Here is a 15,735-nt window from a genome sequence, read left to right as displayed (position 1 = left end):
TGAGCGCTGCCGGTGTAACCCAAAAACCAAAATAAATAAATAAATAAATAAATAAATAAATAAATAAATAAATAAATAAATAAATAAATAAATAAATAGAAAGGAAGTTTTATCTATCCTTGGCACTACCTAGCCTCCCAAGCAAGGAGATGGCACTATTGTCTCCAGACCTTCTCCCCCTCCAAAAACCTGTTTTGTTCGTTTTGTGCAGAGCAAATTGAACTGTCAATATTCAAATCAAGGGCTTAGAGATGTAACTCAGCAGACAAACACTTACCCTACATGTGTGATAACCTGGGTTTAAACAACCTCCAATACCAGAGAACACACAATAAGAAAATAAAATCATTAAAATCCCCTTTTAGAAGAATTTAGGTTACAAACCTATTATCTTAATTAAAGTATTGCACTATCTAGAACCATATTGTCACGTGGAAGCTCACTTATACTGGGTTAAAGAGTCAATGGGTTAAAGCATTATAGTGAAAGGCCCAGGAAGAGAGAGTATGAAGGGCAGGGCAGTTCAGCAGGTGAAGCATGGCATTTGCTTCTTGTTCCTGACCCAGATTCCACTCCCAACACAGTATATGGTCCCTAAAACACTGCCATGAGAGATCTCTGAGAAGTCAGGAATAAACCTGGGATACCAAAGGGTTTGTGGTCCAAGAAAAAGGGAGGTAGTAGAATTCAATGTTTAGGGCCAAGGCTGATTTTGATCTTGCTGTTGCGAGATCCTGAAGTCAGGACTTGCACAAGAGATAAATAAGGCTTTAATATGCCTGAACTTTCCATCCCCACCCTTTCCAATTTAATGTTTGAAATAGTCCCCCTATGTTACTAGTTTTCAGCAACAATACTCTGTCTTGCTTACCCTGAACAACTGCTTCTTTGTATTGCAAAACTCTAATCAATGAAAGCTAGGTGCAAGAGGAAGTTTAGGCTGCAATGCTCCTTAAGCAAGACCTGCCTTTACACAGACTTTCTGTGTCTAGAGTAATCTTTTCATTCTGGGTTTTGGTGAACTTGGTTTGGGCTGGGATCCTTCCCTGGTAGTGCTCTTCAGGACTTATTCCTGGCTCTGTGCTCGAGGATTACTCCTGGTAGGGTTCAGGGGACTGGGAATTGAACCCAAGGAGGCCACGTACAAGGCAAATACTGTTGTACTCTCTGTCCAGCACCATCTCAAGCTTTTTTCAGAACTGCGCCCTTTTATGATCTTGTTCACATCCTCTGCCATTCCTCCCAGTCCTACTGGTTGACCTCAAGGTCTCCTGCCAAGGTCAGTTTCCCCCTCCCTCATTTATGCTGTTTTCATCTGTGGTCTTTTTAGAATACCTTGGGGTTCCACGAGAGGCCATACAACCCCCAGTTGAGAAACACAGGGAACTCAGAAGTAGGCAGCTTTATTCTGTCTTCCTGTCACTTACCCTGAAAACTCTATCTTATTCTGAGAATTTTATTTCTTTACTAAGGTGCTATTATTAGTCCCATCTCACAGGTAGGGAAACAAGTATTGAGAGATTAAGAAAAATAATCTCACAATTAATAAATATCGAAACAAGATTCAAACCAGGTACTTTGCCTGTAGATACTATATACAAAACTCACTAGACTGCCTCTAAAATTGACTTGAGGAATTCATAGGTAATAATAATGCTAATAGACCATAGCAAATCAAATTTAGAACTTCTGTGCATTTTTCACAATGAATTTTGAATATATTCCATATAGTTGTGCTAAGAAAAAGACAAAGAAGTCAAAGGGTTCTAAAAATCTTGTTTTTCACTTTGTCAGAAAAAAAAAGATTAACTATATCTTCCCTCAAATACCAAACCACATGAAAGAACTAACATGCACAAGGGATCCAGTGGTAAGCTAGATTCTTAGCATTACCAAAAAAAAAGTTTAAACACATAACACAACATACTTTCAGCCAGAGAAGTTTGAAAAAGAAAGCAATATACAATAGCCATATGACTCAGCAATTCTATTCCTAGGTTGAGTACACAAAAGATTGAAAACAAGAACTCACACAAAAATCTGGATGTGGATAGTACCAGAAGCAAATTTCACAACAGTGCTATTCATCGTAGCCAAAACATCTATCAGCAGATGATTTGACAAACATAAGGTGATCGATTTATTTATTTATGTCAGGTTTGGGATGATATCCAGCATGTTCAAGACTTACTTCTGACTCTGTGCTCAGAGACTCAAGGGACCTGCCGCATGCAAAGCAAGTGCCCTACCCACAGTCCTATGATTCTGGCCACAGAAGTGATTGATTTAGATGGTGGGATATTCCCCAGTTAAGAAGGAAGGAAGCTCCAGTAGAGGTGAACCTTAGAGGGTGTGAAAGCTCAGATATAAAAAGTTACCTCTTGGGGCCGGCAAGATGGCGCTAGCCAAGGAAGAACCACCGTTCGATCCCCCGGCGTCCCCCCAAGCCAGGGGCAATTTCTGAGCGCTTAGCCAGGAGTAACCCCTGAGCATCAAACGGGTGTGAAAAAAAAAAAGTTACCTCTTGAAGGCCCAAACTATAACAATCTAAACTTAAAATGGGCCTGTTCCACTGGCACTTGGCAGGCCAGGGGGCTAAGGGTGGAGGTGTGGGATACACACTGGGAACTTTGGTGGAGAAAGGTCAACACTGGTGGTGGGAATGGCTCTAATTCACTGTCACTATGCTTGAAATCCAACTATAAAGGACTTTGTTATTTACAATGGTTTCAAAAATAATTTTTTTTAAAAAAAGTTACCTCTTGAATAGTTCCATTACCTCTTGAATAGTTCCATTTATATGAAATCACCAGAAGAGTCAGGGGTATATTTACTCTCCTAATAATGAGGAAACAGTCTATTTGGGGTGAAATGTTTTGAAATAAGATAGCAATGAAGCCTAACGCATTGTGAATACAAAATGCCTCTGAAGTGTTCTTTTTTTGTTTGTTTGTTTTTGTTTTGGGGTCATACCTGGCAGCACTTCTGGGTTCCTCCTGGCTCTATGCTCAGAAATCACTCCTGGCAGGCTTGGGGGACCTTATGGGATGCTGGGATTTGAACCACCAACATTCTGCATGCAAGGCAAACGCCTTACATCCATGCTATCTCTCTGGCCCCTGAAGTGTTCATTTTTAAACGATGAAAACGATAAATGATATTGGGGCCAGGAATGAAAGTACAGTGGGTAGAATGCTTGTTTTGCATGTCTCTGACCTGGGTTTGATCCTGGCAACAAATTTGGTACCCTGAGCCCCACCAGAAGTAATTCCTGAGTGCAGAGCCAAGAGCCCTGAATACCACTTGGTATGGTCCTAAAACCAAAAAAGAAAAAGAAAAAAAGATAGATTATATGTAAATCTTATCTCGATTTGAAAAAAAAAATGCAGTTAAAAATCTTTTTTAGGGGCCGGGCGGTGGTGCTGGAGGTAAGGTGCCTGCCTTGCCTGCGCTAGCCTAGGACGGATCGCGGTTCGATCCCCCGGCGTCCCATATGGTCCCCCAAGAAGCCAGGAGCAACTTCTGAGCGCATAGCCAGGAGTAACCCCTGAGTGTCACAGGGTGTGGCCCAAAAACCAAAAAAAAAAAAAAAAAACTTTTTTAACCTATATTTCAAAAAGGTTTCATGATATTTTTGTGCCAAAAGTTTAATCTTCAGAGATTTCTACATTCTTTGATTAAAAGGTGACTTACTACATGTCAATGTTCAATCACTTGTCTCATGTATTCTTTGTATTTGTTTTTAAAAAGAAAAGGTAAAGGTAAATAAATACTGCCAGGGACTGGAGAGATAAAACAGTGGGTAGGGCATCTCTATTTGATCCCTGGCATCCAATATGGTCCCATGAGCCTACCAGGAATGATCTCTGAGTGCAGAGCCAGGAGTAAGTCCTGAGCTGAGGGTAGCCCAAGAAAAACAACAACAACAAACCCACAAAAACTCTCAGATCATATATGCTATTCAATACAGATTAGATTTTGTTATAGCAGTTAAAAGCAGTTAAGCTACTTGAGTGTGACAAACTGTGGTAAATGTATTATAAAATACATTTGGGTTGAGACTGAATTAGGCAGCATCAATTTAAAACCCATTCTCTGTGCTTTCTTGAGTCTTGCAATGACTAAATTATTTAGCAATTAGGACATGTGACAATTTCACTCACATCTGCTTCAATCCTCTGTTCCTTAGGACATGCATAGGTCACTTAACTGGAGATATCAGGCTCTGTTACTGATTTGACCACCCTTTATCGTTCATGATATTTCTTTCTTTATAAAGAAGGAAAAAATACAAAGGTTGTTCCTCTTTATATTTTTCTGATTCTGATTTCCCTCTGCCCAGGTCTGTTAATCTTGAATTTGCCTCTAAAAGTAAAAATTTTGGGGGGGATTACACCTGGCAGCACTCAGGGGTTATTCCTGGCTCTATGCTCAGAAATCACTCCTGGCAGGGTCAGGGGACCATATAAAATACCAGGATTTGAACCACTGACCTTCTGCATGCAAGGCAAACACCTTACCTCCATACTATCTCTCCGACCCCCTAAAAGTAAAATTTATGGGGCCGGAGAGATAGCACAGCGGTGTTTGCCTTGCAAACAGCAGACCCAGGACCTAAGATGGTTGGTTCGAATCCCGGCCTCCCATATGGTCCCCTGTGCCTGCCAGGAGCTAATTCTGAACAGATAGTCAGGAATAAACCCTGAGCACCGCCGGGTGTGGCCCAAAAACAAACCAAAAAAAAAAAATGTAAAATTTATGTCCAATCCTAAAACTTCAGGTATCATGTGTTGGCTGGAGATTTTCATTCTTTTTTATTTTTAAGTTCTTGGGCTACATCTGAGCTATGATGCTCAGGTTATTCCTGGCTCTACACTGGAATATCATTCCTGGCAGTATTTAGGGAACTTTATGGGTTGCTGAGGCTCAAATTCAGGTTGATCGCAGGTAAAGCAAATGCCTTATTCACTATACTATTTATACTCTATATTCTCTATACTCATTGTACTATCTCTCTGGCCCCAAGACTTCCATTTTTAGAAGTTAGGGTGAGCATTTTCTCTTTCACACCTATCTTTCAGAAGAATGCACAGTCGGGCCCGGAGAGATAGCACAGCGGTGTTTGCCTTGCAAGCAGCAGATCCAGGACCAAAGGTGGTTGGTTCGAATCCTGGTGTCCCATATGGTTCCCCGTGCCTGCCAGGAGCTATTTCTGAGCAGACAACCAGTAGTAACCCCTGAGCACCGCTGGGTGTGGCCCAAAAACCAAAAAAAAAAAAAAAAAAAAAAAAGAATGCACAGTCTACCCAACTCAAGCCAAGAGAACTGAGGAAGCTTTAATGAAATGAGAGAAAACGACCTAAAAAATGTCCCCCAAATAGCAGAGTAGTTAACAAAGTCTTGGTGAAGCTCTATCACCCAGACCATTCAACCCTTATTATAACAGGTAGATTCTAGAAAATGATGATCAACTAGAACTTAGATCCTGAGGCAGAATAGGGTAGTGGGGGTGGGGAGTGAGGGTATAGAAAGTAGAAATACTGAGGCTGAAGAGATAGCATGGAAGTAAGGCGTTTGTCTTTCATGCAGAAGGTCATTGGTTTGAATCCCGGCATCCCATATGGTCCCCTGAGCCTACCAGGAGTGATTTCTGAGCATAGAGCCAGGAGTAACCCCTGAGCGTTGCCGAGTGTGACCCAAAACCCAACACCCCCCCCCAAAAAAAAAGAAAGTAGAAATACAGATGGGGTCAGAGAGATAGCACAGTGGTAAGGCATTTGCCTTGCAAGCAGCCGACCCAGGACAGACGGTGGTTTGAATCCAAGCATCCCATACAATCCCCCAAGCCTGCCAGGAACAATTTCTGAGAGCGGAGTCAGGAGTAACCCCTGAGCACTACTGAGTGTGACCAAACAAACAAACAAAAAGTAGAAAATGTTCTTTTTTTTTTTTTTTTTTTTTTCAAAACTCTCGAGCTCCAACAAACTAGTGGGAAAGCTAAAAAGTTACCAACTGGATTTGCCTGATTGTTGTAATGGCCATAAAAAAAAAACTAGCCTAAAAATGAGCTTGTACATGAATGACAAGTATGTTCCAACTTCGATCATGTGATGCTTTTACAAGCCAAGTATTGCCCAAGATTACCAGTCAGCGACATACTAGAAGCTAGGTCAGAGGCATGGAATGATTCTCTCATGGGTTCCAGAACACAGAAAACCTTGATGACACTTTGATCTTCGACTTAAAACTTCCACCAATCTAGGATGCAACACAAATTTGTTATATAAGACAGTCTATTTGTGATTCTCTGTGATAGCTTTAGCAACACATTGCTAAATGAAGATGTGCACATGCTCCTCCTGGCTCTCCTTTTCAGGACAAGATCCATTCAGTGAGCTTGAAAAATATCTCCTAAATCTAATCTTTCTATATCCAAAACCTTTGTAAGCACTTTGGGGAATTGGATAATTTATGGGCTCCAATATAGACAGAAAAAATAGATTATAGACAGATGAGAGCCAGGAGAAGCCACAGTTTCTGTGTGTGATGGGTGGACTATATAAGATTTCCAGAGGAACAGGGATGGTAAGGTGCTCCCTGAGGGTCTTTGAGCTGTAGGCAAGATGAAATCACACCATTGTGTATCAACTATCACAGAGAAATAAACTAGAGGCAAGAGATGATAGTACAGTAGAAAAGGTGCTTGCCTTGCACCATACAGCCTATCTGAGTTCAATTCCTGCTTCAGATGGTCGCCCCCAATACCTCCAAGAGGGATGATCCTCAAGCACAGGGCCAGGAGTAAGCTATAATTACTACCAAGAATGGCCCCAAACAAAATGGGCCAGTTATAAACAAACTAGGGCACTTGTCTCATTCAATTCCCACCACCTCATATTGACCCCCAAGTCCACCAGAAGTAATGCCTGAGTGAAGAGCCAATAGCCCTGAGCACAATTAGGTGTGGCCCTCAAAACAAAAACAAAACAGGTTTGCTAGAGCTCGTGGCTCCTTTGGCTTCTGACCCCAAGACTCACTTTAGAGGTGGGCTTCCTTCAAGGATGTTGGAGAGAGGTACCAAGCGGATGGCGATCTTGCTTTAAGGTCATAGCTGCAGCATTATATGGGGGCCCACACTGGGCTTTGTGCTCAAAGGTCACTTCTGGTGGTCCTTAGAGAACCACATGATACAGAGGTTCCAACCTGGGCCTCTGCAAACAAAGCCTGTGTCTGTTGCTCCCCTACCTACCCCCACCTTTACTAGGTTCCAGCTTCATGAGGCTGCACAAGGTGTTCCTGTGGGCAACTGCCAACCAAACAAAACAGGCAGGTTTGTGACAAGTGTCCTGGTCCCAGTCCCAGTGGTGTGTGCTGGGCAGGCATTCCAGGTTGGGCAGGCATTCCAGGCTGGGCAGGCAGCAGAAAGTTGGAGGTTCCGATGTTGCAGCCCTGGAAACTGGATTCTAAAAGCAGGTCCAGAAAACAGAGCTGGAGGGAGAAGACTTACCTGTGACTACCAGAAGGCCAGGCAGCCCTTCTGATTTTCTCTGCATCTCCCAAGCCTTTTTACTCTGTTCCTTCTACTTCTTCATCCCTTCACCCCTTTATCCCCTTTGTTGCTATTGTTTTCTCCCTCTTCATATCTTTCCTTCTGCCTAGCTTCCCTTCTGGGTTTTCCCAATTTTCTATCTCAGATCTTTCCTTTTCCTCCTCCCTTTCCTCCCTCTTCATTCTTTTTTCTCTACACCTCCTGCTCCAACACTGTTCCTTCCCAGTTTTGCACTGTACCTCTTTTCTACTTTCCCCTTAAAGGAGAAAGGTGCAGGGTGGCCACCCACTTTTGAAAGATCTGACACCCCCCCCCACTGTACCCCCCCACCCTCATCTTTGCCAGTGTCTGCTTTTTCTCTTTCTTTTCTCCCTTTCTTCTTCCCCTCCTCCCCTCCCTACTACCCCACCCTTGCATGTTTGCTTTGCTCCTGGATCCGGAACAGATGAAGGGCTTGCCTTGTCCTTGCCTTGCCCTGCCCCACTTCTGGCAGATGGGGCCTCATTTCATGGCAGAGGCTCCCGGAACCCCGACTCTGGGGAAAAGACCCCAGCTCAGCATCTCACTCCTGCAAGCCCAGTACGAAGGGCAGAGGAGGCAGCAGCAGACCCAGACACATCTGGTGGTTTACCCAACAGGTAGGGCTGGGCCTGGCAGGGAGGGATGAATGGTGTGCCTGTGGGGGGTGGGGTATGTACCTGATTGTGGGTGGAAGAGGAGCCTACATATGGGGCATGGTTTGAGCTCTGTGGACCCCGAGGGCTGAGCGTGGACCAGAAGGTGGGGAGTGGGTGCCCCTGCCAAAGAAGCCCAGAGTCACATTTTCCCAGCAGGTTCAGATCTCGCAGGGTGAATGTAACCCCCATCCGGAGCCATGGCCAGCTCAGCCCTCTGGCTGGTCACTCCTGCAAACCAGAGAAACTGGCTCTACAGTAGGGAGACGTGGCATTTCCCCATCGCCTGCTCAGCTGACCAGACTGCCCAATGCTAAGGGATAGGAACCCACGACCCTAGCCAGCCTGCAGTGCCTATCCCATGGAGCCCCACGGCTCCTAGGGGAACTTGGACATAGATGCCACTTGCACAGTCTCTTCCCGACCCTTCATTCTCTTGTCCCTACTTTTTGTGTTCTTGTTTAGGATTTGCTCAGAGATCACTTCTGGTGGTTCCACGGGAGATCACATATGTGGTGCCAGAGACTAAACCCAGATCAGGTGCTTGCCAGGCAAAATGCCTTGCCACCCTAATTTTTATCTTAAACTGTGGGTCAGCGTTTAAGACCTAGTATGCTCCCCTCCAGAATTCCATACAAGTACTTATTTCTCTGAGACTGAAGGAGGACAGGACTGAAAGGAGAGCCTGGGAACTGGCATGGGGTCCCAGCATGCCTCCAGGACAGGGCTCCTGGTAGGCAGCAAAGAGGAGCTTGTTGATCAGCCTAAAGATTTACATTTGGGCTTCAGCTACTGGGGATGATAGCAGGATGCCCCACTCAGGAGTATCTGAAGACCCTTGATGTATCAGGGCAGTCAGGATGTTACTCAGAACTGCGTTTTTAAAATCTAGATCCTCACGTTAAGACATGAAGTAAGCCAACTCCAGGTCTCTTCTTTGAGGAATCCCTGCCCCTCTTCCATGCCCTGCCAATAAATCTGCTCTTCCAAATGTAGCCCAGAGTCTTTTATTGATGCTTGGCTCTGTGCTGTGCACCGGGATCTCTTCCCTTCACTATACTCAATGGATGAACACTGGACTTTTGAGCTATCTCCCTTCCTGCACACAAAGCATGTCCCCCGACACACAGCCCAGTGTCTTGAGATACAGTGGCCTGTCTGGGAGCCATTTCTCAGAAGCCTTCCATCTCTTGGGGGTCTCTGCTGTACTGGATACTGAGGGTCACTATATCCTAATTGCCCTTCACTTCATGACATTAATATCTACTGGTTTTCTCCTACTGTGTTTACTTGTGGTCAAACACACGTAACACAAACTTACTATCTTCTAAAGCAGTTCAGTGCTATGACTCATGCAGTGGTGAAAGTATGTAAAACATGTATGGTGCATACCTTGCATGTGATCGTCCTGAGTTCAATTCCTGTGCCCCTCCAAAAGTGATCCTTGAGCACAGAGCCAGGAGTGAGCCCTGAGTATTGCCAAAAGTGTGCCCTCAAAAATGAACTATATATATATATATATATATATATATATATATATATATTGGTTTTTGGGCCACACCCGGCATTGCTCAGGGGTTACTCCTGGCTGTGTGCTCAGAAATAGCTCCTGGCAGGCTCAGGGGACCATATGGGACACCGGGATTCGAACCAACCACCTTTGGTCCTGGATTGGCTGCTTGCAAGGCAAACGCCACTGTGCTATCTCTCCGAGCCCAAAAATGAACAATATTTATTTATTTATTTATTTATTTATTTTGGTGGTTTTTGGGTCACACCCGGTGGTGCTCAGGGGTTATTCCTGGCTCCATGCTCAGAAATTGCTCCTGGCAGGCAAGGGGGACCATATGGGACGCCGGGATTCGAACCGATGACCTCCTGCATGAAAGGCAAACGCCTTACCTCCATACTATCTCTCCGGCCCCAACAATATTTATTTTTAAAAATAACAATATTATTGAGGAAGAAGAGAGATGCCAGTTTACATATCTCATGTCTGATGCCAATGGATCCCCAGAGCAGTGTTTGCAGAATCTGAGCAGTCTGAGTGGGTTCTCCAAAACAGCTCAGAAAATCTCTAACCTTCACCTGGGGGACACCCCTGATTGTAATCCTGGAATCCAGAACATGCCCCCCCTCCAATTATCCTCCAGATGAGGAAGCACAGCCTGTGTAGGTGGATGTGAGTCCTTAGTCCCTACCATTCTCTCAGCTAAAATACTGCCTCGCTGCATTCACCTTGGGCTGGTACTTACTATTTTCTTTTTTTTTTTTTTTTTTTTTTTTTTTTTGGGCCACACCCGGCGGTGCTCAGGGGTTACTCCTGGCTGTCTGCTCAGAAATAGCTCCTGGCAGGCACGGGGGACCATATGGGACACCAGGATTCGAACCAACCACCTTTGGTCCTGGATCGGCTGCTTGCAAGGCAAACACGCTGTGCTATCTCTCCGGGCCCTGGTACTTACTATTTTCAATTCTCACACATGGCACTGATCTCTTGTAGGCATTTATAAAATAGAGCCATAAATTTGCATTATTAAAATAGATTCATTTGCAGGTTATTTTTCTACCCCACCAGAAAACTTCTGTGGTGTGATTTTCACATTCGCTCCTTCCCAGGACTCTTATGATACATAATACCTGGCATGTATTGTATGTGCTTAAGAAGTATTTGTTAAATGAATGTGTGTGTGTTTGTGTGTATTAGAGAGAAACAGACAGAGACACAGAGAGAGGGGGAAGGAAAGAGGTGTTGGCAAGCAGGCAGGCAGCTATGCAGATTTGTGTCCATGGTCATGTTTCTGTAGCTGGGACTTTGCCTGTCCAGAAATATATACCTGCAGCATACTGAGGACCTGGCCTCTTGAGCTCAAGAGGCATAGCCCTCCTGCAGCTTGGAAGCTGTGGGACATCTCAATGATTGTGGCCAGTGGCCTTTCCATTAGTGACTTGCTGTGTCTTGTGTTCTCAGCAGGGAGGATGCCTGCTCCTGATGAATCCATGGTCAGTGCTATCTGGATCAACAAGGAGAGACAGCTCTCTCTGTCCCTAGAAAGGGATGCCAATGAAGACTGCCACCAGATACCTGGATCTCCCTGGCACACACACCTGGAGATGCATCGCTTTGTTCAAACCTTCCTCCAGGAACCCAGCCATGAAGCAAGACACCAGGATCTGCTCCTAGGGTCTGAGCCAAGGCTGCCATGGGACAGAGCCCTGGGCTTGTGTGAACACCCTCAGGTGACACTGGAGGGAACAAAGACCCAAGAGGCAGCCCAGCAGTCCTGTCAGGTGGACGGGACCCAGACTCAAGCTGAAGGAACCGGCCTCTATGCAGCCCTCTGGGGTTTGCCTTCTCTAAGGAGCACATCCCGTTCTGGCAAACCTGCTCACTACCCCTTTCCCCAGCGAAAAGCTCCCAGGATCTCCCAGGCTGCACGGAACCTGGGTTTATATGGCCCTGTGTGAGGCTTTTGAGCCACCAGCCAGCTATCCTGAGGTCTTCCAAGCCTCATCAAATATGGAGACTGAGTCCATTGGGATTCCAACTTGATCCAGAACTGGACCAGCCATGTGGTTGGAAATAAACTACACGATAGGCACAGGGGACTTGCCTCTCATATAGAGTGAGCTTGCCCAGGCCAGGCCCAGCATGTTCCCTAACCTTCTTATAAAAGAAGTGTGTCTCCCCTGAACCCCATTCCTTGGCTTAACCCAAGGAACATCTAGAGAACTGAGAGTATAAAGTAGGAGTCCTTGCCAATGGAAGGCATCTGTTCTGCTCTGTGGTTTCAGGTGGGGTAAGCCTACTGGCCACATTTTCCATGAGTTCTCTCACACACTCTAATTTTGGGGCCACATCCAGCAGCAGTACTCAGAGGTTACTCTAGACTTTGTGTTCAGAAATCACTCCTGGCAGGCTCAGGGACCAAAAGAGATGCCAGAAATCGAACCCAGATCAGCCATGTATGAGGCAAAAGCCCTACCCACTGTGCTATCAATCTGACCCCGAATTTTCTCTCACTTTGAGAGACAAATGGGAGAATGATCTTTTTTCTGTTCTCTGTGTTCACCTGAGCCAACACAACATTTCAGCCTAAGCCTCTGGAAGTAGAGTGTCCATGGCAAAGAGGCCCCATGCCATCTCCTGCCCTATTTGTGTCTTTAAAAGGGGAGGTCCATGGGGCCAGAGAGATAGTATGGAGGTAAGGCATTTGCCTTGCATGTAGAAGGATGATGGTTCAAATTCTGGCATCCCATATTGCCGGGTGTGACCCAAAAACCAAAAAAAAAAAAAAATGGGGAGGTCCAGCGCCAGAGCAGTGGTGCAAGAGGTAAGGCGTCTGCCTTGCTCACGCTAACCTAGGAAGGACCATGGTTCTAATCCTCCCACGTCCCATAAGGGCCCCAACCCAGGAGCAATTTCTGAGTGCATAGCCAGGAGTAAACCCTGAGTGTCACCGGGCCAAAAAACCAAAATAAATAAATAAATAAATAAATAAATAAATAAATAAATAAATAAATAAATAAATAAAAGGGGAAATCCCCTATCTCTGTTTAGTGGTCTTTTCTGTTCCAGCCTCCCCAAAGATTTTTCTCCATCTTCCCCCTCTCCTCTCAGATAAGATCCTGCTTGGGCGAAAATGTGCTTTTCCTCACAAACTGTTCTTTCGGCTAAATTTCTGCCACTCCCATCCTTCCCAAGAGCAAACATAAAGGCATTATCAGAGTTGAACAAAGTGGTTCCTGGGGGGTGGGAAAGAAAACAAGTCTTTCCTGGTTAACATTTAACTTTGGTAAGATCTTCGAGCACACCCAAGGCACCTGCTTCTCACCCCTTTCAACAGCTTCCCCCTCTCCCCCACCCCCTACATCCAGAGTCACTAAGCAGGTGTGTCATTACTACCTATCAGAGTCCCACATACACTTGTTCCTTAGACAACCCAGAGATTCACTCCAATCTGGAGGTTCATTGGAATACATTCTGTGTCTAATGAGCCAATTAATTTTTATAGCCTAATAAAAAGCAGACGTCAAAAAAGATATTGTCCTTTGCTGTTGTTTCAAATATCAATCCTGTAAATAACTCTTTTGACATCTTTTTTCATCTTCCCTATTTGGGGGGCCATTGGGCTACATCCTGTGGTGGTCACAGCTTATTCCTGGCTCTCTGTACAAGGGATCACTCCTGGTAGTACTTGGGGGAACCATAGACAGTGCTGAGAATTCAAACCAGTCGGTGCTTTGCTCCCTGTTCTGTCTCCCCAGCGCCAGGAAGTGTGTTTTGTGGTTTAATGCCAGTTTGCTTTAGAAATTCATTTCTGCCTATCAATGATGTCTCTACTTCTTACCTCACTTAGCATAATCACTTAAACTTTTGTTCTAAAGGGCACAATTTTATCTTTCTTTCTTTGAGGAAAGGAACACCTGACAGAGGTTACTCCCAACTCTGCACTGAGGAGTCACACTTGGTGCTCAGAGGACCTTACCGGTTGCCAGGTATCAAACCCAGATTGGCTACATGCAAGTGCTTACCCACTAGGCTATCTCTAAGGCACCACAATTTTATCTTTCTTAATGATTGAGTTGTGCTCCATTGAGTATACGGACCGCAACTACTATGTGCAGTTAGCTGTTGGGGGATTTAGGTTCAATGTTTTGGCTATTGTCAGTGACAGGTTTGGGTCTCAGCCAACCACTCTAGATGCCTTGATTGGGCAAATTACTTAGCTTTGGTTTCATCACATGTAAAATGAGGAACATAATCTTCAGTTTTGAAAGAACTTGAAATAATGCGTGTAAAAGTTCCTGGCACTCTTGGTTAAAGATAGCTGGGACTATTTTTGTTTGTTTGGGAGGGGGGGCCAGACCTGGCAATGCTCAGGATTTATTTCTGGCTCAGTGATCAGGAATCACTTTGGCAGTGCTCTAAAAGACTGTATATGATGTTGGAGATTCAAACCAGGGTAGGCCTCATGGAAGGCCTTAGCAACTGTACTATCTCTCAGGCCCATTTATGATTATTTTTAGAATTATCGAAAATGTTTTGATTTGAAGCCGAAGAGATAGCACAGCAGTAAGGCATTTGTCTTGCATGCAGCTGATTCAGAATGAACAGTGGTTCGAATCCCGGCACCCCATATGGTCCCCATTGCCTGCCAGAAGCAATTTCTGAGCTTAGAGCATGGAGTAACCCCTGAGCATCACTGGGTGTGGCCCAAAAGCCAAAAAAAAAAATTATATGCCTAAAACTCAACTATCAATAACTTTGTAAAATATAGTTCTTTAAATAATTTTATTTAAAAAAGATGTGAGTGGCAGGGGTGAGGAAGAGGCAACTGTGAAGACACAGACTTCAACAGTAGATGGGTGACAAAAAAATCTCACTCTTCTAACTTCCACTCTGCAGTATATTCTTAAAAATAAAGAAAAATAATTTTAATTAAATCATCATGATACACAGTTATAAAGTTATTCATGATTGAATTTTAGTCAATATTCCAGCATCCATCCCTTCACCGGTGCACATTAAAAAAAATAATAAATTCTATTTTTTTTTTGTCACGGCGGGGTATTGGGAAAAGTTTTCGATTAGCAATAATCGCGCCTCGGATAAACCTCATTGGCTACGATACTGCCACTGCGCAAAGCTAAAAAAAAATAAATTCTTTAGGACCAGAGAGATAGCATGGAGATAGTGCTCTTGCCTTACATATAGAAGGACAGTGGTTCGAATCCCGGTATCCCATATGGTCCCCAGAGCCTGCAAGGACCGATTTCTGGGTATGACCCAAAAACCAAAACCAAAAAAAATTTAAAAATAAAAATAATTAATTCTTTAATTGAATCACCATGAGAGACACAGCAGTACCTTTTTTTTAAGTCTGCAGTTGCTTTGCCTTGTGCAAGGGCTTAAGAGAGAGCCAGAGACCAAAGGAATAGCACAGCAGTAGAACGTTTGCTTCCTTACACACGGCTGACCCAGGGCGGACCTTGGTTCAATTCCCGGCGTCCCATATGGTCCCCCAAGCCAGGACCGACTTCTGAATACATAGGCAGGAGTGACCCCTAAACGAGAAAGAGAGAGAGAGAGAGAGAGAGAGAGAGAGAGAGAGGAGAGAGAGAGAGGCAGAGAGACAGAGACGAGAGAGAGGACAGAGAGACAGAGAGAGAGGACAGAGAGACAGAGACAGAGAGAGACAGAGAGAGACAGAGAAAGAGAGACAGACAGACAGAGAGAGACAGAGAGAGAGAGAGAGAGAGGAGAGAGAGAGGCAGAGAGACAGAGACGAGAGAGAGGACAGAGAGACAGAGAGAGAGGACAGAGAGACAGAGACAGAGACAGAGAGAGACAGAGAGAGACAGAGAAAGAGAGACAGACAGACAGACAGAGAGAGACAGAGAGAGAGAGAGAGAGAGAGAGAGAGAGAGAGAGAGAGAGAGAGAGAGAGAGAGAGAGAGAGAGCCTTGCTCCTGCCTGGAACTAGAGATGGGTCCCATCAATTTCCCAGG

At 44.7% G+C, this 15,735-nt stretch overlaps 1 protein-coding gene and 1 pseudogene across 1 annotated transcript; one reads left to right on the top strand and one right to left on the bottom strand.

Moving 5' to 3' along the window:
* The first annotated feature begins 7,994 nt into the window (after window positions 1–7,994).
* C1H9orf152 (chromosome 1 C9orf152 homolog) lies at window positions 7,995–11,691 on the top strand. Its single transcript, XM_049784939.1, has 2 exons — window positions 7,995–8,187; window positions 11,195–11,691. Exons 1-2 carry the CDS (start codon window positions 7,995–7,997, stop codon window positions 11,689–11,691), a joined length of 690 nt encoding a protein of 229 aa, XP_049640896.1.
* Window positions 11,692–14,750: 3,059 nt separating this feature from the next.
* On the bottom strand, window positions 14,751–14,875 carry LOC125995433 (uncharacterized; annotated as a pseudogene).
* Window positions 14,876–15,735: the final 860 nt, after the last annotated feature.

This window comes from Suncus etruscus, chromosome 1, assembly GCF_024139225.1.
Source record: "Suncus etruscus isolate mSunEtr1 chromosome 1, mSunEtr1.pri.cur, whole genome shotgun sequence".
Lineage (NCBI taxonomy): Eukaryota > Metazoa > Chordata > Mammalia > Eulipotyphla > Soricidae > Suncus > Suncus etruscus.
Note: the sequence above shows the minus strand (reverse complement) of the source record. Positions and strands in the feature narration are given on the sequence as shown.